Genomic DNA, 22,673 nt, shown 5'->3' with positions numbered 1-22,673 from the left:
CTCACCACAATAAGTTGAAAGGCCATTAGCACATATAGGTACACATTTGCAGTTGTTTTTTGATGAGACTTTTAAGATCTATTCTCTTAGCAACTATCCCATATACAATATATATATTTTTTAATACAGTATTGTTAACTATAGTCACCGTGCTGTACATTACATCTCCAGGACTTTTTATCTTATAACTGCAAGTTTTACTTTTTTAAATTTGGTAACAACTTAAGTTCAAACACATTCTAAAGCTACTTTTTTACCCTCACCGCCCCGCCATGCTGTTTTTGTTGTCACAGTAGGTTCTTTTAATACTGTGCTTCTCCAGTTCACTTGCTAGCTTTCTCCAGTAGAGAAGGCAGTAGCCAAGGGCTCAGGATCTAGGCTCTGGTCTCAGTTTTGCACTAATAACCACGTGGCCTTGGATGGTCACTTAGTCCCTCAGTTTCCCCATCTGTAAAATGAGGGATTTAGACTATACAGCTATTCCAATCATTTCATTTTGGTATTTTACGCCCCCTTCTTTTAGAAGCTTCTAGGCAATGAAACTCAAAGCCAAAGTGTAAGGAGCCTATTGGTTATCTAAGTCCAATCAAATGATGTCAGAACATTTCAGTAAGGACAAAACAACCTGGTTGTCAGAAACCTGACTCGTTTGTAACTTTCAGGAACTGATGTGTTGCAGAAAGTTATAAATGAAGTTCAGGGGCCAGAAACCATCATTCCCTTGGTGACCCAAGTGGTTCCCTCTGCAGCCGTGTCCACAGCTTGGAGCCATGTGACCCAATTCTAAGGGTGAACCAAAGTGCTCCCAAGCTGAGCTAGGCAGAAAGGCCAAAGGGCACAAATTGTGGAAAACAGCCATGAGAGAGAAGGACTAACATAGGCAAAACTGTTCATTCAACTAACATTTGCTGGGGATGCAACACTAGGTAACAGACATTGTGCTAGGAGCTGGAGAAATATAACTGAAAAGTACCACCCCTGCCCTCAAGAGGTTTATACTCCAGGGTGGAAAATTAACACATACTTCACAGGTAAAATACTAAACCCTCCAGGTATTCACTTGCCCTGGACTAAAACAGAGACTGGAGACTCAAAGGGTAGAAGATGGAGCTCATTATCCTCATGGTCGAAGACAGGAAGGGGCAGTGTTCAGCGGCTACCAGATGTGGCACCATTACTTTAGGAAGCTGATACCAGCCTCAGCACTTCTTTCCTGCCAGACATTGTCCTCATGTTAGAAAGAGCAAAGTTGCTAAGTCAGCTCAGGCTGACAAATGACCATAGATAGGTGCCTTAAGCAACAAACATTTTTTTGTCACAGTTCTGGAGGCTGGGAAGTCAAGATCTAGGTATTTTCAAATATGACGTCTGGTGAGGGCCCACTTCCCAGTTCATAGATGGCCATCTTCTCACTGTGTCCTCATATGGTGGAAGGGACGAGAGAGCTCTCTGGGGCCTCTTTTATAAGGGTGCTATCCTATTCATGAGGGCTCCACCCTCATGACCTAATCACTGCCCCCCCAAAGACCCCACCTTCTAATACCATCACGTTGTGGGGTAGGATGTCAATACATAAATCTTGGGGAGACACAGCATTCAATCCATTGCAGATGGGTCTCAGGTCCCTGAGACAAGAAACCATTGATCAAGGCAATTTGTAGACAACGAAGAGAGACTGAAATTCAAGCAGAGACAGGTACAGACATGCAGAGGATGTGCTAGGCTAAAGCCTTGAGGAGGTGAAGATACATAATGTGGTGAATTAAAGAGACACAAGAAGAAAGAAGAGAAACTCTAAGACTCAATCCCAGCTGTCAGGATCACAGAGTCCTAGGGCTAGAAGACAGTCAGAGGTCACATAGTCAACCCCACCTCAATGCACTGTCAATGCAAATAATCATCGATAACCAATCTAAAAATAGAGGGGAGTTTTACTCAAGCCAAACTGAGATATAGCCCTGGAGACAGCCTCTCAGTAGCTCTGAGGAATTCCTCCAGAAAGCATGGTTTTCGGCACAGTTTTATATCTTATCAGAACGAAGAACAACAAACATGACAGGGGTACATTCCTTCAAGTTTTCCAAAAAAGATTAGCAAATACACAGTGAGTCAGTATGGCCTTGGCGCCTGGGAAGGGAGCCTTATCATCAAAGGAGTACTAGCCTTGATGTCCCAGGAAGGGAGGCATTTATCTTTATCTTCACAACGGACATTCTTTACTTCTGCACAGTGCACCCTCTTCTTTAATGGTTAGGGCAGATGTACAATGTATGTGTGATGGGCCACAGACAGACTGTCCTAGTTGGCATAAAGTTCAAGCCAAATCGCGTACGAGCTGGAATGACTTCCGCATCCCTCAATATGAGAAAATTTCTTCCATCAGCCGTTAGAAACCATCTGACAGGGGAAAAAAGTGTCCTGTTTTGAGGGATAACCAGACAACTTTGGAGTCTAAGGTGATCGTTACAGAGCAAAGCCAGCCCTGGCAGAGCATGACCCGATGGTGCTTGGCAACTATGATTGAGTCAATCACAGGTAAATGTTGAAGGGCAAGAGCTTGAATTTGTCTTCTCATTCTCAGAAAACGTAAGCCCCTGCTGCTTCTCTACCAAGGGGAAGAAAAGGACTGAGCTACAGAAAATATCTAGCTGGGAGGTACTTACAAATAAAAAGGGAGTCATAACTCCCTCTTGAGTGTCAGCTTCTTAGACACTGGAGCCACAAGTACCAAACTAGGAAAGCCAGGAGTGGCTCCAGGAAGGGCAAGAAGGAAATGGAGGATCCAGGACTTGCTACAGCTTTGTGGTTCTACAAGAAGGTATGTTTACAGCTTCTGGGCCAAATGGAACAGGGCTTGGTCATGCATGCGTTTGTGTCTGTTCCCCACGTGGCTGACAGAGCCAAAGCCCTGTCATTTCATCGCCTCAGCAATGATGGTGGCCAGGTCACAACGAGCCCTCGGCAGCTTTGAGGAGGAGAGGAGTGTGGAATTTGGTAGACCTCGGCAGGGCAGTTGTGATGGGGATGATCAAACCAGGCAGGCACGGCTCAGCAAGCCTCCCTTTCCCCACAGGTTATCCGCAGTGTCACCTGATGAATGGAACCAGCGCTCACTCCACTTTTCAATATTTTAAGAATGTTAAACTAGAGCAAATTTTTTTTTTTTTTTTTTTTCGGTACGCGGGCCTCTCACTGTTGTGGCCTCTCCCGTTGCAGAGCACAGGCTCCGGACGTGCAGGCTCAGCGGCCATGACTCAAGAGCCCAGCCGCTCTGCGGCATGTGGGATCTTCCCAGACCAGAGCACGAACCCACGTCCCCTGCATCGGCAGGCGGACTCTCAACCACTGCACCGCCAGGGAAGCCCAAACTACAGCAAATTTTAAATTACAATGCCTAGTTGTGTTTTTTCCCACAGGGGCATTTCTACTCCCATAGACATCTGCTCTAAACTTTAGACAGAACATGGGATCCCAGGACCACTGGGAATTAGAAAACAGAGTGAAAATGGTAAGCAAAAGTCATTTACTCATTTTTCCCAAGTACATCTGTGAACTCAACAAACTGTCTATTTTTGCTTTTTAATATAGTGTGTTTTTGCTATATGACTATGAAAATTCCTGACAGCTGATGCTACCAGGTGGGGTTGGTGTATGGAGAGTTATTTAAAACACTAAACAACATAAATCTAGAAGTTTAAATCCTTCCTCTGCAAAAGGCCATCCATGGACTTGAACAAGCCATCCCACTAGTCTTTATTTAGTGTTCTGTGTGCTGTAAACTTAGGCTCGATGCTGCCCACCAGGATGTAGGGAACCAGGATGTAGGGAGGGGCAAATTATGGGGACTGAGTGCTGTCTGGACCATACCTGTGCATGCTCTGCACCCAGTTTGCTCTCCCCGTTAGATCATATCTCTTCAAGACCTTTCTGAAAGGCAGCTGTCACCTTCCCACTGGGCCTGATAGGGTCACCCCCTCAGAGGAACACTTGCATTTTCTTTCTGTGTTTTGTGTTTGGGTGCTGTCAGATGAAACCCTGTCAGGGAATAACCAGCCCCAAAACACAACTGGGAAGATAGTTTGCTGCAATGAGTGATTTGCAGGCTCTGGTGGGGTCGATCATCTCTAATGCAGGGCTGGTGACCCCTCCTGTAGCCTCTTGAAACCACGATGCTATTAAGCCCCCAAATATCAATCTCCTTCTTTCAGACTTTGGACAGCATGTTGTTTATGGGTATGTGACTGTCAGCAAGAAGGACATTCTGCCAAATATAAATTCTTGGTCATACTTCCCACAGATAGAAGAGGCAAGATCCTATTCAAGATTACCAACTTTTGGGGTGGAAGAAAATATTCTCCCAAACCAGGTGAAAGTATTTTCCCATCGCGGAGCACAGGCTCCAGACGCACAGGCTCAGCGGCCATGACTCACGGGCCCAGCCGCTCCGTGGCATGTGGGATCTCCCCGGACTGGGGCACGAACCCGTGTCCCCCACATCGGCAGGCGAACCCACAACCACTGCGCCACCAGGGAAGCCCCAGGTGAAAGTTTTGATTTTTCCTAAGTCATTGAGATAGCCAATGTTCTGTTCAGTTCTCGGCACACGGTGGGCACTTGGGAAATATTCACTGAACTGAAGGTAGCCTCATGCCTAAGATTACAGAAAGCAAAGTCAGAGGAGGAGAAAGAGCGTTACAGGATGGGGGGCGGTACTAGGAGAAGACTTAAAGACCACCAATAGCCTTGGTAAGAGGGCATTTACAGCCTTAGGCCAGGAACAAATATTCTCATAGAACTTCTGTTATTCATCATTATTTGCAAAATAATCAGAATTCCATGGGAGAGGGGCTTCCTTTCACAGAGAACCATGGTAGTTAGGGAGCAGCACAGGCAGTATTGTTTTCTGTGAAGATCCTCAGTGAACTGAGTGATTCCAAAGATGAATAAACTCTCCCACTATTGGGGGTTGGGTGGGGAGGGACGGAGGGATCACTCTTATCTTATATTTGAGTGTGAATAAAATTGATGCTTTTATAGCGCAAAAACTAAGAACTTCAGCGTACAGAAGGTTTTTAGATTTGAGAAGCACATTTTCTAGCCTCTTCTAGCTACGGTGTAATCAAAAAAACAAGACAACCCAAACTAAGCAGTTTATTTGCTTCTTGGATATGCAGAGTAAATGTCAGGAAGATGCCAATTTCCCACCAGATCATTAAAAATTGTAATACAATCCCCATGAAAAACTCTAATCTTTTTAGACAAGGTGATTTTAAAGTTCATTTGAAAAAATAAGTAATAATGGTAGGAACTTTGTAAAAATAAATAAATGAACCACCACCAGTATTAAAGCTCCAATAATTAAAACTGTGGTGTTTATGCCTAATGACCAGCTCAATGGATCAGAAAATTCAGAAACAGACACAAACACATATGGGAACTAAGTCTGTGACAAAGTGGCACTTCAGATCAGTGGGGGAAAGATAGATTCTCAGTAAATGATGTTTGAATAGCTACAGTAATTCAGTGAAGTAGGTCACTCAGACTTTTTGTTAAATGTGAATATTCACTTTCAAATATGTAAACGAAGTCTATAATGTAACTCAAAGTTAAAATCACCATTTGTGATAGGTTTGAAAAACCTATCATTTAATTTAATAAACAGTTATCATTGTAAGAGTAAAATACTGAATCAGTTACGTTTGTGAAAGTTGTTAATTTTATGTAAAAAATATGAACTTGAAAACACTTAGGGAAATAAATTGACAGTTGATATGAATATCAAGAAAGATACATTTAGGAGAATAACGTTACATTCTTTTTGAGATAAACACCACTTATTAAAATGTAAATAATAGTAAGGAGATGTTGGTCAAAACTTTTCAGCTGTAGGTTCTGGAAATCTAAGGTACAGCATGGTGACTGCAGCTAATACTGTATTGTATACTTGAAATTTGCTAAGAGAGTAAATCTTGTGTTCTCACCACAAAAAAGGGTAACTATATAAGTTGATGAATATGTTAACGACTGTGGTGATCATTTCACAATATATGTATATCAAATCATCATGTACACCTGAAAGATATATTAGTTTATTTGCCAATTATACCTCAGTAAACCTGGAAAAATGTAAATAATTCAAAGCAGATAAGAGATTAGATATCATAATTTTAATCTTCCTATGATTATTTGGGGTGCTATTAGTTAACAAAATAATCTTTAAACACTGTATTTAATTTTTAAGTATGTAATAGGGAAGAACCTTCGTATTCTATTACAGGTTAATCACTAAAGGAATGTTGCCTATAAGCTTAAATTATACATAATGGCCCATCTCTGGGAACCCTGCCTCCCAGGTAATGAGCATTAAGCTAAAATGCTTCGCAGGAATCATCCCGACCAGGCCCACCTGTGAATGACTGCAGGAGGAAAGAAATTATCACATCCTCCCAGAGGCTGATGGGAACCAGGAAATGCTTGACTCTGCTCCCTCCCCTTTTAGTATAAAAGAAGCCTGAATTCTAACTCAGGCAGGATGGTCCTTTGTGACACGGGTTCGCCATCTTCTTGGCCTGCTGGCTTTTGGCATAAAGTTGCTATTCTTTGCCCCCTCAAGTCGTCTCTCGACTTACTGGCCTGTCGTGCGGTGAGCAGTACAAGCTTGGACTCAGTAACAGGTATTTATTTCCATTTAGGTCATGAGTCTTTTTTTCTTAGTCTTATTAGGAATTTTTCAAATCTTGTACAGATGCATTAAAAATAAGATGTCAGGGCTTCCCTGGTGGTGCAGTGGTTGAGAGTCCGCCTGCCGATGCAGGGGACATGGGTTCGTGGCCCGGTCCGGGATGATCCCACATGCCGCAGAGCGGCTGGGCCCGTGAGTCATGGCCGCTGAGCCTGCGCGTCCGGAGCCTGTGCTCCGCAACGGGAGAGGCCACAACAGTGAGAGGCCCGCGTACCGCAAAAACAATAACAGAAAAAAAAAGAAAAGATGTCAACTTTGCCACCTCAAACTATCATGGGGAGGAAATAATTCCAAAATTATGTATAAGAACACCTGTGAATCAGATATAATAAAGAACAGAGTGTATGAAGAAAAGAAGTACAATATAAATGCTAACAACTCTTATTAAATAATATTTATTATTATTTAATAAAACAAAGGGACATTTAGTCATATGAAAAGAACACTAATGGTTTTGACAGCATGCTGAACTGATGCTGAATTCATCTGTGCTTCTGCTTTTCTTGCTTTCTGAGAATTCCTGATCACTCAGAGAGCAATATGGTGAAAATCTGATTGAAGAAATATACACCTTATCTGTGCTGTTTCTTTTGTAATTGGAATAGCTAACCAGTTGGTAATCATGCCCCAGACTTTCACCACTAAATAATACCATTGAACTGATGGCTCTTGTAAAAGGTACTTTGCTTCTTTGTTTAAATTTGCTAATTCAGGCATTAAGTTTAAAGACAACTCTATAGGAAGAAAGACTATTACCTCGAGTTCACTTGTAGTGATTATTTGGGGTGATATTTTTTAATTAAAACAAGGGGGAGAATCATTTTTCTTCCTATACCTACCAAGAGTATAACGTAAAAAATGGCACCAGCTCTTGTGTTGTGGCTCCTGTTTATTCTGACTGCTGCTGTATACTTAAATTTTCAAATCAAATGCAGTCGCTGAAGTTTTTTTGTTACTTTTTCATTAGTTTCCTGTAAGCATACTGACATTCTTCTAAAAGCCATTCATCTAGATTTTACCTGGAGAATATTCTACATACAGCTTACTTTCTCAGTGAAACTCATAAACAAGTGGATGAAAAATTGATAAAATGTTGTGCAATATCACTGACAATAGACCAACATGGTGATTTAGTATAGCCCCACATCATGTGATGAAATTACTGGCTATAATCAGAAAGACAGTGGGGCATATTCAAATTATCTTTCTCCAGCCAAACTACATGGCATATAAGAAATTATGAAACTAACTTGTAGCATACTTACAGGAGGCATTCAAACAAGATGTTTTTTTTAAAAGCTGCTTGAAACAAAAGAATTACTGAATTTTTGTGGATAACAGTACTAATTTTGCAGGGCTTGCCTAGCAGCCATCTTGCTTATATAACCAAACTGGTGTGTCTCACATGGGGCACACCAGAGCCTCTGCCTGAGTGGATGCAGGCCCAGGAGGCCTATGGCTTTAGCCCCACTCGGCACATTGTTTGTACCGTTTCTGATCCTTAAAGGTGCATCTCTTGGCTTTGTGTTATTTTTGTTTTTTAACTTTATTGAAGTATAGTTGATTTACAATGTTGTGTTAATTTCTGCTATACAGCAAATTGATTCAGTTATACATATATACATTCTTCTTCATATTCTTTTCCATTATGGTCTATCACAGGATATTAAATATAGTTCCCTGTGCTATACAATAGGACCTTGTTGTTTATCCATCCTATATATAATAGTTTGCATCTGCTAATCCCAAACTCCCAATCTTTCCCTCCCTTACCCCCTTGGCCACCACAAGTCTGTTCTCTATGCCTGTAAGTCTGTCTCTATTTTGTAGATAGGTTCATTTGTGTCATATTTTAGATTCCACATGTAAGTGATATCATATGGTATTTGTCTTTCTGACTTTCTTCACTTAGTATGATAATCTCTAGGTCCATCCATGTTACTGCAGATGGCATTATTTCATTCTTTTTTATGGTTAATACTCCATTGTATATACATACCACATCTTCTTTACCCATTCATCTGTCAATGGACATTTAGGTTGTTTCCATGCCTTCGCTATTGTGAATAGTGCTGCTATGATCATAGGGGTGCATGTATCTTTTCAAATAGAATTTTGTCTGGGTATATGCCCAGGAGTGGGATTGTAAGATCCTATGGTAATTCTATTTTTAGTTTTCTGAGGATGCTCCGTACTGTTTTCCATAGTGGCTGCACCAACTTAGATTCCCACCAACAGTATAGGAGGTTCTCTTTTTCCACACCCTCTCCAGCATTTGTTGTCGACTTTTTTTTTTTTTTTTTTGTGGTACGTGGGCGTCTCACCGTTGTGGCCCCTCCCGCTGCGGAGCACAGGCTCCGGACGCGCAGGCCCAGCGGCCATGGCTCACGGGCCCAGCCACTCCGAGGCATGTGGGAGCCTCCCGGACCGGGGCACGAACCCGTGTCCCCTGCATTGGCAGGCGGACTCTCAACCACTGCGCCACCAGGGAAGCCCTGTTGCGACTTTTAATGACGGCCATTCTGACTGGTGTGAGGTGGTACCTCATTGTAGTTTTGATCTGCATTTCTCTAATGATTAGTGATGATGATGGCTCTGTGTTTTTCAATTTCCCTTGAATTTATTCTATTATTGTTACATGTTTGGAGTTACAAAAAGATGTTAAAATGGCATCTTAGGTAATATAATAATAAAAGGCATTACAGAGTTGACGGTTCATCTTAAGTACTGGTTTGTATATTAGAAAATTAGGGATCCTAAAAAGTGTCAGGCTACAGGTCAAAAAAGACGATTTGTGTCTCATTTGTACTGTTTGTGTGTATGAGGGCCTCCGGAGGGCCTAAATTCATGTATCATGTGGGTGGATTCTTCAGTAAAGTGTGCCCTGCCCATATATGAAACAGGATCTCCTTAAGTAGCTAAGGACTTCACTCAGTAGCTAAGATCATTCCCTAGTTTAGCTTGATGAAGCTACTTTGTTAAAGAAAAAAATATCCAATGACGCATGTTAAAAATGGTAAGGCAGACTTGATTCAGGACCCTCATTATAGGTATAGGGACCACTGCAGTGGGATGTCACAGTGGGGAGAGAGACTGGGTTCAACTCCAAATATAGCTTGGGCAAGGAGGAATTTATAACCAAGGAGCAGGGATGGAAAACAACTAAGAGGAAACACCAAGGAAACGGGGGTTCTGGCTAAACTGACCTATCAGGCCAGAGTGATCAGACATCACCTAGGGGATGGAAGATGGAAGGTGAGGAGCCAGGTAGGATATTGAGGGTGTGGGGTTCTAGTTAAATTGACTTAGCAGGATTCTTGCTAAAAGTGTGTTTTCCAAAGAAGTACACAGATAGGCCTAGAAAAATATTCAGGAGCCTGACTAAAGTTTGGTCAAGCAAAGAATCATTGTCAGCTTCTGCATGAAATGTCCCATGACCCAGACTGCAACTTCAGACTTGACATCATTTTTATCGTATACTATTTAAAATTACAATTCCTACAGTAACTAAATAACTCATAGCACCTCTCTTCCTTATTAAGCAGTTTTCACAGTATTGAGGCTTAAGTCTGTTCCTACGTACTTGGAGAAGTATCTTAATATCCTCTAGTGGTGAGTTTATGAATTAAAAAATCACGTTGCTGAAAACCCTGTGTTCTTTGCCTTCAGGCTCATCTTGTCCTTTGACTTTAGCCCATTCCACTGAAAGCTCTTATTTAAGACATGCTGACTCCCAAGAGTTCCTATTTTTCTAAACTGCAGGAATAAATCAGATTTTCAAAACTGAATTCAGATTTGGTGGAAAATTGTTCAATAAAATGTCGATAGGTCTGTTGTTTTTAGTGGGGTACAAACAGTGGGGACAGAAAGCTGGGAGAAGGGTGGGTGAGGGGCTGAGATGGGTATTCAGGTGCTTCTGTGCTCTAACTCTGGTTTGACAACATTTTACAGCAGAAATTCTTAACACACTGTCCTCTCCCACCCCCGACACACAACTGAAAGATGTCCACTCTTAAGATTAACACATTCCTAATCAGGACACCTAGGTTAGGAGCAATTCCCAGAGCTCTACTTACAAGCCCTCCCTCTCTCCTACTGAAGAAAACCTCATTAAGTAGAAATAGCACACGAAGAATGCTAAATGAGGCCTGCAACTGATGGCCTGGTACCTCCTGACACTCACAGGATTCTTTAGCTCTTGAACTTATTACCAAAGGAGGGCAGTTTCCTTTCCCATCATTAATGACCATATGCCCATTTCTATAAACTTGCTATTTGGGGAACTATAATCAAGAATGAGTCAACGGAGAAAAATTAAGGAGATTTATTTTTCGTAAAACCGCACAACTAACTTGAATAAGGCACATTCTTCAACATCTATAAGAAACAAATGCAAACACAATCATGGTTACATAAGGAAGAAGGGGGATGCCAAGAATTTTGACATTAATACTGGCAAAGCCCGTTTCTTTTTGTTAGGTAAAAAAAAAAAAAAAAAAGCAAATTGCAGTTGTTTGAAAGTTAATGTGCCGTTTCTTTTAGGACAGGGATGGCAAACATTTAAATCTCCTGTAATCCGCTCAACCAGAAGCAGCTGCCTGGAGCTTTGGGCTGAGAAGGCTGAGGCTAGTGTGGGCACAGGGAGAAGGAAGGCTGGAACTGCCGCGGGCCTTCACATCTTCTTGCCAGCTCTACCCTACCTACTGAGCCCACTGCTTCCCAAGTCCAAAAACATTCTTTTGGGTTCAGGTAACTGCTCTTAGCCAAGAGCAAAGTTAGTTTATGAAGCCTCAATGAGGAAAAGTGGGAGATCATTTCCCAGTATAGGAACCAAGCTATGGATTTTTAAAGACATCAAAACAAGCTGAAGTAAACACAGCATATAATCCTGGAAGGAAAGGCATTGCAAACTGAATTATTTATATCTTTACCAATTATTTACAGATTAGGGGATACTGGTTGTGTTCTCAGGCCCTTTGGATAAGGCTAGTGCTCTTAACTAGTTTGTATATTTTTAAAAACAGATCGAGAAGCACTGCCATATACAGAACTGATAGGGCCGTGTATTAGTTGGAAGTGAGTTTCAGTAGCCCAGTCTCAGTCTGAATGAGGCAAATTTAGGCCCACATCATCAGCTACTTTACAACCTAATACCTAAAACTTAACATAATAGGAATAAGGCATATTTTAAAGTCATCTGGAAAAACTGTTTTACACAGATATCTTTAGTTCTCTCTAGAATTGGTAACACCTTCTTTGCAAATATATTATTCATAGCAAGTATTTCCCACGTGACTCATAAGCCTCAGTATTTCATAATCTCATAGATACCCTTAGAAATATTTTAAAATAATCACTTCATCATATTTCTATGGATTATGATAGTGATTCATAATCATTAATATTCACAATACATATATAAAGACAAACGTCAACATTCCCATTGAACAAGTGACAGTGTTAAAGGTACTTTAATTTTTGAAAAAATCAAAAACAAGAGAAAACAGAACCACTAACTTTTCAACAAATTTCAAAATGAAATACATTATGCTCAGATTGGTGGACAAAATATTAAAATAAAGATTAATATTTAACCATACATTCAACATGAAAAGCAGACTAAAAACTGCTTTTATAAAATGACATATTGAGGGCTTTACAAAGATGTCTTGGTTTATTTTTATAATTGCTATATTTTATTTTCAGATGATAAAAGAAAAAAGGTATCATGTTCCTATTTGAAAGTACTCCTCTACAAATAAACTGTGTATGGATATAAGCTTTATTCTCAATAAATGGTAATCAGCTATAATGAGTATGTCTTCTGCTTAACATTAGGTTTTGAAGTACTAGACACCTGACTATTCTGCATAGAAACTGGTCAGATGTATGCAAATATAGTCCTGGAGAAGATCATCTTGCTGAATTAGTATCACTTTTACATGCTGAATTTGTTACATTTTATCATCAGTGCTCCTTACGTTTCCTGTATAAAACAAACAAAAACCGTGAAAGGGTCAAAACCACCTCAGCTGCGAACACTGTTCAACCGTGTCATTACCTGGAGGATGGTGGGTCACAGGCCTGCTGAACCTTACCACATAAGCTTGGCAGCTTTCAAATGAAATATATTTAAATTACTTTATTGATTTAAAAATTAGAAGTAGAAACAACAGCATTGCTTGGGAGCTAACTGGGAAACCTAAAATTTACCCCACAGGGGAAAAAACTCAAGTCAGACAGTTTATAATTCTACCAGTTGGTTCTAGAACTCTGGTATCACTCAAGAAGTGATTTATATTAATGTATAACAATTAGAGTTGTTCTATGATAATAATTAAATGGTGATGTTTGGGTATCATATAAAATGCCCACAAGTCATTGTTCTAAGTCAAACAAGCAAACTATCTATTATAGTAATGAAAGATGAACTACTAGACACCCAAAAGAAAATTTAGAAACTTGAAAAGTGTAAAAAAATAGGTACAATTGAATAGAAATTAACCTAAGGGTACATTAGATAATAGATTTTATTTGTACATTTAAAAAATATAAAGTTTTATGCTCTAAGAATAATCATTTTATTCATGAGGACACAGAGCTAATATACTGCTTCTTTTAAAAATGATTTTTGAAATAGTGGACAGAAAACTGACAACAGTTTCAGTTGATTGCACTTATACATGGAAGGAGACACATTTTTTTAACAAAGGCTGAACAGTAAAAAAAAAAATTGTGACATTTGGAAATATTTTCTAAATTATACTGAAATGATGAAAAACCATATTCAACTGAATGACGAAACCATCTTTGTCTCAGCTGTGATCTGAGTCACTGACAGATTAGATATGCACACTTCATACTGGTTCTTTATAAATCTGAGGTAGCACAGGTCAGCAGGCACCAGTTCTACAAGGCACCAATGGTTTTGTGTGATGTAATGCTAGCATCTGAGATCCAGAAATATCAAAAAATATTGAATATGGCATATAGATTTTTCTTCAGTTTCCACTGATTTTAAATTGGATTGATATTATATTCACTATGCTTTAACTTTTTGTTCAGGAAGGTCTCTCCTCAAATCTAGCGGAAGAGTCCTTCACAAAGTCCCAAATGAAAACAGTTCCTTTAGGTATGGCCTTACGCTCAATTGAGCACAATGTCAGGTCTTGGTTAGAACAGATCTGTTTTTCCTGTGACAAACACTTTCAAATAGATTCTTCCCCCCATGTCTTTATGCTCTCTGTTTAGGCATCAACAAAGACCCCTATATCTTCTTACTGTTTCCAAAAATCCTTCCATAATTTAGTCACATGACTTCAGAGGCCAAAACCTAACTGAAATATTCCAGGTTCATGGTGGTAGTTCCTAGGTATGCCATGTAATGGGACAAATCCTTCATTAGGTCAGGATCATTTTACTAAAGTTCTGCCTTCGGGGTTGAGATGCAAATCAACAATCACTGTCTCCATAAGCATCTTTCTCAAGCTTTCTTACAATCACAGAACATGGTCCAACAATTAATACTAGCTGTTAAAACCTCTTAGAATCTATCTACCATTTCCACTTCCTCTCACTAAGTATAGCATCTCTTGCATTTTTCTAATTGTTAACCTAATCATACTTCTAACTAGCTGGTCAAGAAATGAACTGCATTAGATAAATGTTCCATCACTGTATAATAAGTAAACAGTATGGTAAAGTTATGCTAATGTACCTATATAAAAATCTATGATTCAACTGGTTATTAAAATCTGTTCTTCTTAAAGCACTCAAACTCTCATTGTAGACAATTATAAAATTCCATTCAGGGGAGACAGAAATGATAACAGAGATTAACCAAAAGCATTGAAATATGCTAGTAAATACTAGTTTATACATTCTGCTATTCATCTGTAAGTCTTCATTCTTCATAAATAGCATGTCTCTTGATAAACCTGTATTTTATTTTCAACCTACTCATGAGTTTTAATATTTTCATTTTTTTTCCTATCTTCCAAGATGCTTTTTCACTTAATCAGTGATTTTCAAACTTCATTATTAGTGGAACTCTTTATTCCAATTAAATCTTACGGAGGAGCCCAATATATAAAATGGGAAAAAGAAGAACTTCTTTGATACAAAGGGGAGGGGTGCCAGTAGACAGCCTGAAAATCACTGCTCTAAATCATTCAAGAAAATTGAAGCGAAGACACAGCCAATTGGAATTTCTTCATTTGCAGTGATTATAAACAATTCCCCCATTGTTTTCAATTTTTAAGAACATTTCTTGAGCACAGCTGCTTTTCCCTCAGAGCTCATTAACGGAACAAAAACACAGTGCCTTACATATAGTATTCAGGTAAATAAGTATTTGAATTCTTATTTCCTTTTTCATACTATTCAAAAGTGCAAAAAAGCATAAGATGTAATCCCACAACTAGGTTATTAAAATGAATTTTAAAAATATTTAACATGTGATAGAAATTTTAAAAAAAATTTTCAGTTTTATAATTGTAATTGCTTTAATCTGAGTCCAAATACTATCCAAAAGGCTCCTTAGAGCCTCAAGAAAACAAAAATCACTCTGTAGTTACTGAGAAGATTATCTTCCCATGTAATGATTCTGTTGCTCTACTTTTGGATTGAAGAACATTCCCCAGTTATATATATCTGATTTGCTTGAAAGGCAGGCAAGGAAAAAAAGTCAGGTCAACTTTTAGCTTTGTCAAGCTTAGATTAGAAAGATTTTACAAAAAGTAAAAAATGAAAATTTCTTTTCTCAAATAAGCTCATTTGTGCTTTCCAGGCTATTTCCTCACATTCGTCAACCTCCTTCCATATAAATGGAAGGCTTTTAAACTGACTTTTTAATAAACCCATGCTGAACATAACCAACTCTGTGCTTAGCTTATAGAAAGCAGCCCTGTTCTTCTATGCTCCTCACTGGCTGGACAGGCAGCACCAGGTGGGAAATACGGCTCCACAGTCCACTCAGTTTGTCTGAATCCATGTGGCTGAAGGAGCTGGGAGTGTTAGAGTTGGTAAACCTCGCCCAAAGTAAATCTCGCACTTTCTCTTCAGTTTCCCTTGGGCTGACACTTGCTTCTAATGTTTCCTCCTCCAGTAGGATGGTCAGGACCAGGGCCACATCTTTAAAGGCAGCGTTCTCATGGTCACAATACTTGTAGAAGATCAAGGTGGAGCCTGCAGGAAGGGATTCAAAGCGGTGGACCACAGCAGCCTTCCCGCCCTTCTCAAATCCAGAGCTCAGCTTGTTGTCAACTGACTCCTTGACCTTATCACTGTCCTGAAAGGTTTTTCCAGCTCCATCAATCTGAATGGCAGAGACTTTCTGGGCAGACGTGTAGGCATTCGCAACGTGGTGGCTGAGGCACTTCAGGGTCTCTCTTCCCTCTCGAGCTGCTGTAAATATGATGGTGGCTGGCTCAGTGGGGTGTGAAGCATTGAGGTGCTTCTGGAGAAACTTACGTCCTCTCTGCCACAGAAAGGAACTCTGGCCTGGATATTTATCCTTCAAATGGCTGAAATGAACCAAGAAGGCCTCCAAAGCTGGATTTTTGGGCACTTGCTGGGCCGGAGAGGAATAATAGCTATTAACAGAACGTAGCAAAACAATCAGAAACAGGAGGCCAAGACAGATGGGGCCTATCAGAGAAAGAGAAAATAAAAGACAAAATTAGAGAGAATGTGAGTCAGAAGTAAAGCCTGTGGTAAACTGAAAAAAGGCAGATATGCTGTCAGATTTTACTGGCCTGTGGTAAGTTTCTTTTGCCTAAGTCCTTTAAACTTTCAGCTGTTGAAATCTACTGGAAATACTTTTTCTTTAATTTCTTAAGAAGAAATTTGAAGATAATGACATCTTTGTTAAAAGGTAAAATCTAAGTTTATATATTTTTTGATATAGCTACTGATGTGATTTAGAAATGAACTATCAGTATATTCTTCTACTGTCTCAAAAGTATCTACTACCTACCTGTAGATAGGCCATTTTTTCCTAAACAGTCAAAATGTAAAAATGCCATTTGAGAAGTTAATACTTTCTTTTTCATTGAAAAGACAGCTTTAACAGGGAACTATATTCATATATCTTATAATAGCCTATAATGGAAAATAATCTGAAAAAAATATACATATATAACTGAATCACTTTGCTGTCTACCTGAAACTAACACAATACTGTAAATCAACTTTACTTCAATTAAAAAAAAAACAGTTTTAGTTTCTTGTTTATGAAAAGCCCTTCCTCAGGTGGGAATTCCCATTTTGTTAAGGATGGCAAAATATTGGCTGCCACCGCTAAGGGAAAAATCCCCAGAACTCTATTGCTCTATTCTAATATTACTATCAAACATTAAAAAAAATATTAAAACAATGTTAAAACTATTTAAATCTGCTAGTTTTCTAGGTACTTCTCTGAGGATTTCTGAACGTGAATCACTACAGTAAGACCGGTTTTGTTCTTACCATAGCTCTGAAAACGCTTTTTATTAATCTTGCTTATGGTATCCTGTGCATTCTCCTTGTTTCCTTCCAATTTTTGTGTTTCTTGTTGATGTCTCTCAACCTCTGGGGGGGAAAAAAAAAGGAACATTATTTTTAGACAGTACACTAATGAGAGTGTGTATACCTTTATACCTCTTACCGAAGCAAAGAATTACCTGATAGGATTTCCATACTTTATAAAATTTTGTTTTATACAAAGCTAACTTCCTGTCTTTTCCTTAAGGCTCACCATTACCTTTATTCTACTTAGAATAAAATGAAATGCTGTGAAATTCACTTAAGGATACTGTTGCTACAGCCACAATTCTTCACTGGCTCTTACATCAAGGACAAAGAAACAAGCATCCTGATATTGCAGCCAAATGTATCTAACATGGGATTTAAGAAGGGATTTAAGAAATAATGTACACAAGACTCAACATCACAGGGCAATGATGCTCTAATTCCAGTGTTCACATCTCAAAAGGCTCCTGAAGACCCCCCTAATATACAAATAACAAAGACATTAAGTTTAGAGACAGGAGAGATTACTGTACAGTAATAGCTTACCTTTGCAAAATAGCTTACAAAAGCAAGCTTGAAACTTAGTGAATGAGGTATACAAAGCAAGGAATACAAGGTTAAGAAAATTTATGAACTATATAAAAATGTAGGTGTGGGGTGAGACACCAATCATAAAATGTGTGGGTGAAAAGGAGGGCAGTATTTTGTAGACTCTGAGCTAAGTCACTCTAGAGTGTAGATGTGTGCTTGACCCCAGCCAGGTACCTCATATAACAATGAAAGCTGACTATTGCCCATAACCCTTACTGGAGAAATAACTCAAATAGCATACACTATTAACATAAAGAAATAGAGTCACCTTCACCTATAAACGATAGTTCATTTAGTCATATCACACCAAAACACGGGTTTTTAAAATATCATGTCACAGAATTTAAGGACTGAAAGGATCTTTAATGATCACCTACTGTAGTCCCCTACTTTACCTATTGTGACAAAAGGTCCAAGGATGTTAAGGGCTTTGCCCAAGGTCACATAAAGAGATATGGCCAAGCTGAGATTAGAATGAGGTTCCTCATTTCCTAGATTAGCTCATTCCATTATATTATGTTGCTTCCCACACATAAACTGCATTTTTAAAACAGTATTTTCTTCCTCTACTCAGTGAACCTGCATACCGGTGAAATTCTGATGGCAGATAATGGTCCATACAAATCATATCCATTCATTCATTTAACAGATATTCATAAAGTCACTTCTCTGTGCCAAGTGCCACAGAAACACAGTAAATGAGAGAGACATAGCCCTTGCCTTCCCTGAAGTTACAGACTATTCTAATATTAACTAATGAAACATATATTTGAGATCAGACATTGACTTATGGTGAAACATGGAATTCTAGCCCTTAGTCAAGTCCTTGATGAACAGAATGTCTTATATTTCTTTGCTCTGGCAAATAGGCATTTCAGACTGAGCTTTCAGAGTACTTATAAAATACAAATCCACACAGTATAAATCCATAAAATCACAGAAGGTAAAAAAAAGCTGGAAGAGACCAGCTGGATAGCATCTTGTCCTACTTCTTCAGTCTGCAAATAGGAAACCGAAGTACCAGGAAGTTGACAGATTTGCCTAAGTTCACCCAAGTTAGGAAGTGGTAGGGCCACAACTAGAATCCACATCTCTTGGGTTCCAGTGTAAAGACTTTGCACATTCCAACTATTATCTTTGTAAGGAATGATACGATGCTGTTCTCCTTAATATACAAGTGGGGAAAATCAGGTATAGAAAAATTAATTTGCTTAAAGTCCTATAAAACTGAAAGATGACCGAGTTAAGGGTCCTATACCACTGCTGTTGGTTTTTAAATATACCTATCTCTTGATTTATTTAGCATTTAGTTTTCCCCAAAGTAAAAGATTTTAAAAAGTGAAAGTGAAGATATGCTCATTAGAAATAAAGAAAAAGCCAGAGGTAAATTTTTTAAAAGTCATGCCTTAAAAAAAAACATACTGGATTAATACAGACAGCAAATAAATAAAAACTGTTAAAAAACGCAGCTTATGTGTGGGAAGCAACTTAATGTAGTGGAATGAGTTAGTTTAGGAGACGAGAAACCTCATTCTAATCTCAAGTCAGTTATATCTCTTTATGTGACTTTGGGCAAGGTGCAAAGGCCTTAATCCTATGAAGGAAAGAGAAGTTCTCTGAAAAGAACAGTACAAAACAGGACAAGCTCAGGGGTTCTCTCACCTGGTGCCAGCAGTCGCTTCCTCAGTGTGTCCTGGCTCTCCAGCCCTGCACTGGAATGCCCAGGACTCTGGGTATCCTGAGGGTCAAGGACAGGTGGCTCCTGCAAAGCTCCGGGTCTGTCGCTCACGTGCTCAGGGAGGGCTGCAGAGCTGCTCACTAAGCGTGCGTCTGTTCTTCCCACCTTGTCACTTGGAGAACAGTTGGGTTCTGGATCCAAGAGGTCTTCACCCAGACTTTCTGAAGGGAGTGGATGCCCTTGTTCTCCACCCTGGAAACTCTGGCCGTTCTCACCTTCTGTATCCTTTGGATATTTCCTATCATCTGTTTCATCTGGACTTTCTGATTGACCATCTGTATCTGTACTTCCTGGACCAACTGATTCTACCTCTTGGTGGTCTTTGTTAAGACCAGAGGCAGGGTTTGGGGTCTGAGCTTCTTCAGTGGTACTTGCTGTCACTGTAGTCTCCTGTGCCTGACAATTTATTGATGGATCATTTTCCAAATCCTTTTGAGGGTCTATTGAGATAAAAATTTATAATTTTTATTAAAAAAATTTCCCTATATTTTTGTATTTTAACAAGGTCCCTGATTAATAAAAATATTTATATAGATTTTTATGGCTTATGAGGCACTCTTCCTAAACATTATTTCTCTTGATTTTCACTAAAGGTGACTGATTAAACAAATTCACTATCATGTTAATCTAACAAATAATATGAATGTAAAACTATTTTGAATGACAAACCAATTTTTGGTAGTATTAAATACATCCTCTTCCCTAATGAAATAACAGACCTAGGCAATAATCATCAATAGCAACTAAAACCATTATGCAAAAGGATAATGAGGAATTTTATGAACGCGATGAATGAGACTGACAACTGCTGAACCCACTGATCAATCTTAACACCACAAAAAGAAGGAAAACCAGACATTACTATAACCTCCCGAATTCAATGCAATAGGAAGTACACCGTACCACTTATGAAGTATTCTTGCCAAACTGAATCTGAATCTGATCAAGCTTCTAGAGCTAACTACCAGTTTCCAAGAGACACAGGGATAGAGGGATACATTAAATTATGCCTCAGCAAATGTAATCATGCAAAACCCACAATGAGGGAAATTCTAAGGGAATTCTAGAATTCCCTTATTCTGTGTCCCTAATAAGGGACATATTCCCTTATGTCCCTAATTCTAAGGGACAAAAGACTTTGTTTATTTAATAACAGCAGGAAATAAAAATAAATGGCAAGAAAAAAAAAGGAGTAACCTATTGATTAAGAGGTACTTGAATACATCAACAATGTGTGGACCACACTGTTTAGATTCACTGTCCTGCAAACCAGTTGTTAAAGAAATATTTATGATATAATCAGAAAATTTTGAACACCAGATATTTGATGAGACTCAGGAATTACTGTTCATCTTCTATTTATGATAAAGGTATTGTGATAGTGTTTTTACAAAGAAATCCTTATCATTTAGAGATAAGTGTTCAAGTATTTATGGCTAAAATTATGTGACACCTAGAATTTGCTTCAACTCAATGATATGGGGGTAAGGAGAAGTAAGGGAGTATAAATGAAACCACATTAGCCATATGTTGACAGCAGATGAAGCTGTTTGATGGGTACATGAGATTCATTTCCTCTCTCTACTTTTATATATGTTTGAAATTTTCCATAATAAAGCTTAAAAAAAAAAGAGCAACCAAAAAGATGTATCAATCAAATGCAGTATGTGGCCCAAATGTAAAGAAAAAAGAATTTAAAAACCCAACAGTGAAGAAAAAAAAATTATGAGACAATGGGGGAAATGTGAATACTGGCTGTATATATGATGACAGCATGGAATAACTATTAATTTATTTTTTAGGTGTGATAATGCTATTTTGGTTCTTTTTTTTATTTTTTAAATCTATCTTTAAGAGATGTAAACTAAAGTATTGACAAAAAATGATATAATGTCTTGGGTTTGCATTTAAATATTCCAAGGCAGGCAACAAGAGTACCATTATGTAGGTAAAAGTTGAAGTTAGATTTTGAGTACATGGGACTTCATTATACTGTTCTACTTTCATATATTTAAAAATATCCTTAATAAAATATTTAAATACCCTTCTCTTCTGAAAAACCTACTTCATATTTTGCCTATTTTATATCATATATATATATATAGACACATACACGTAAGTAGGATGAAGAATTTAAATTTCATCTTTCCTTATAATTGAAAGATCCCCCTCTAAATATATAGCATATAGCTTACCTGATTTTTAAAAATGTAACTCTAAAGATCTGTCTACCATCTTTTTTTAAGATGCATTGTAATTTTTCCAATACTATAGGTTCCTACTATGGGAGTCTCTAAAATATAACTCTTTTTCATAATTAGGGTCTGGTATTATGGTAAAATTCAGTAAATATCAAAGAATAAGAATCATAACAAATTAAGCAATTAAGTTAATTTCTTTTTTACTTCCAAACTTCAGTTTTAGTCACCAGAGGCTTTCTCTCTAGCACAGCCCTAGTTTCCTACAGCACAAACCTAGTGTTGTACAAACTAGTCTTACCCTCTGGAGGATCCCTAAGTCCTCTGTCGGTCATGTTTGCGTTTTATCTCTTCAGACTTTGGGATACTTTTTGTTAGTGTCTGGTTTTCCTTGTGCAGATGTCTTGTTTTCTTCTTGTCCCAAGTCCCAGCAGGCTCATGCTTCCCGTGGACCCAGGAAACAAGGCATATATACAGTGACTAAAATAAAATAAAAAAAATTAAATGACTTTTTTATTCATACATGGGAGAAATGCCAATTTCAGCTTTATTTACTAAATCTGTTTAGTTTGAGTAATATTTCCTCTCTGAAACTTTTCTAGTGAAGAGAAAGCGTTTTCTGGCTTTCATGAGGATTATATTCCAAATCCTAGACTACAAACTGAAGAAAAGCTTCAGATTATTAACCTTGTATAGAGGCCATAGCCTTCTAATACATTCCAATGTGTCTGGAAGGATGTAAAAAGTAAGACCAAGTGACCAGAATCTTGAAGAGAACATCTTTGAAACTGAAATGAAAAGTAATTCTAAGAGTAAAAATTTAAGTCACTGTTGAGTTAATCACTGCAGATTTCCTTTATGTCTTCAATTTCTGTCCCATATAAATTTCTCAGAG

General features: G+C 38.5%; 1 protein-coding gene across 3 annotated transcripts in view; it reads right to left on the bottom strand.

The window, feature by feature from the left end:
* Positions 1 to 11,051: 11,051 nt before the first annotated feature.
* Positions 11,052 to 22,673, bottom strand: part of LOC112408923 (torsin-1A-interacting protein 2-like) — a 40,490-nt gene continuing 28,868 nt past the window's right edge. For all 3 annotated transcript variants that reach the window (XM_024758788.1, XM_024758787.1, XM_024758786.1), the window contains exons 2-5: positions 22,080 to 22,258; positions 19,505 to 20,020; positions 17,210 to 17,311; positions 11,052 to 16,390 (exon numbers count right to left, since the gene is read on the bottom strand). In XM_024758788.1, the coding sequence (XP_024614556.1) occupies positions 15,633 to 16,390; positions 17,210 to 17,311; positions 19,505 to 20,020; positions 22,080 to 22,113 (1,410 nt within the window). In that variant the 5' untranslated portion in view covers positions 22,114 to 22,258 and the 3' untranslated portion in view covers positions 11,052 to 15,632. The remainder of the gene's footprint in view (positions 16,391 to 17,209; positions 17,312 to 19,504; positions 20,021 to 22,079; positions 22,259 to 22,673) is intronic.

Source organism: Neophocaena asiaeorientalis, unplaced genomic scaffold, assembly GCF_003031525.2.
Source record: "Neophocaena asiaeorientalis asiaeorientalis breed wild unplaced genomic scaffold, Neophocaena_asiaeorientalis_V1.1 scaffold182, whole genome shotgun sequence".
Lineage (NCBI taxonomy): Eukaryota > Metazoa > Chordata > Mammalia > Artiodactyla > Phocoenidae > Neophocaena > Neophocaena asiaeorientalis.
The sequence above is the reverse complement of the archived record's forward strand: the minus strand, read 5'-3'. Positions and strand labels throughout refer to the sequence as shown.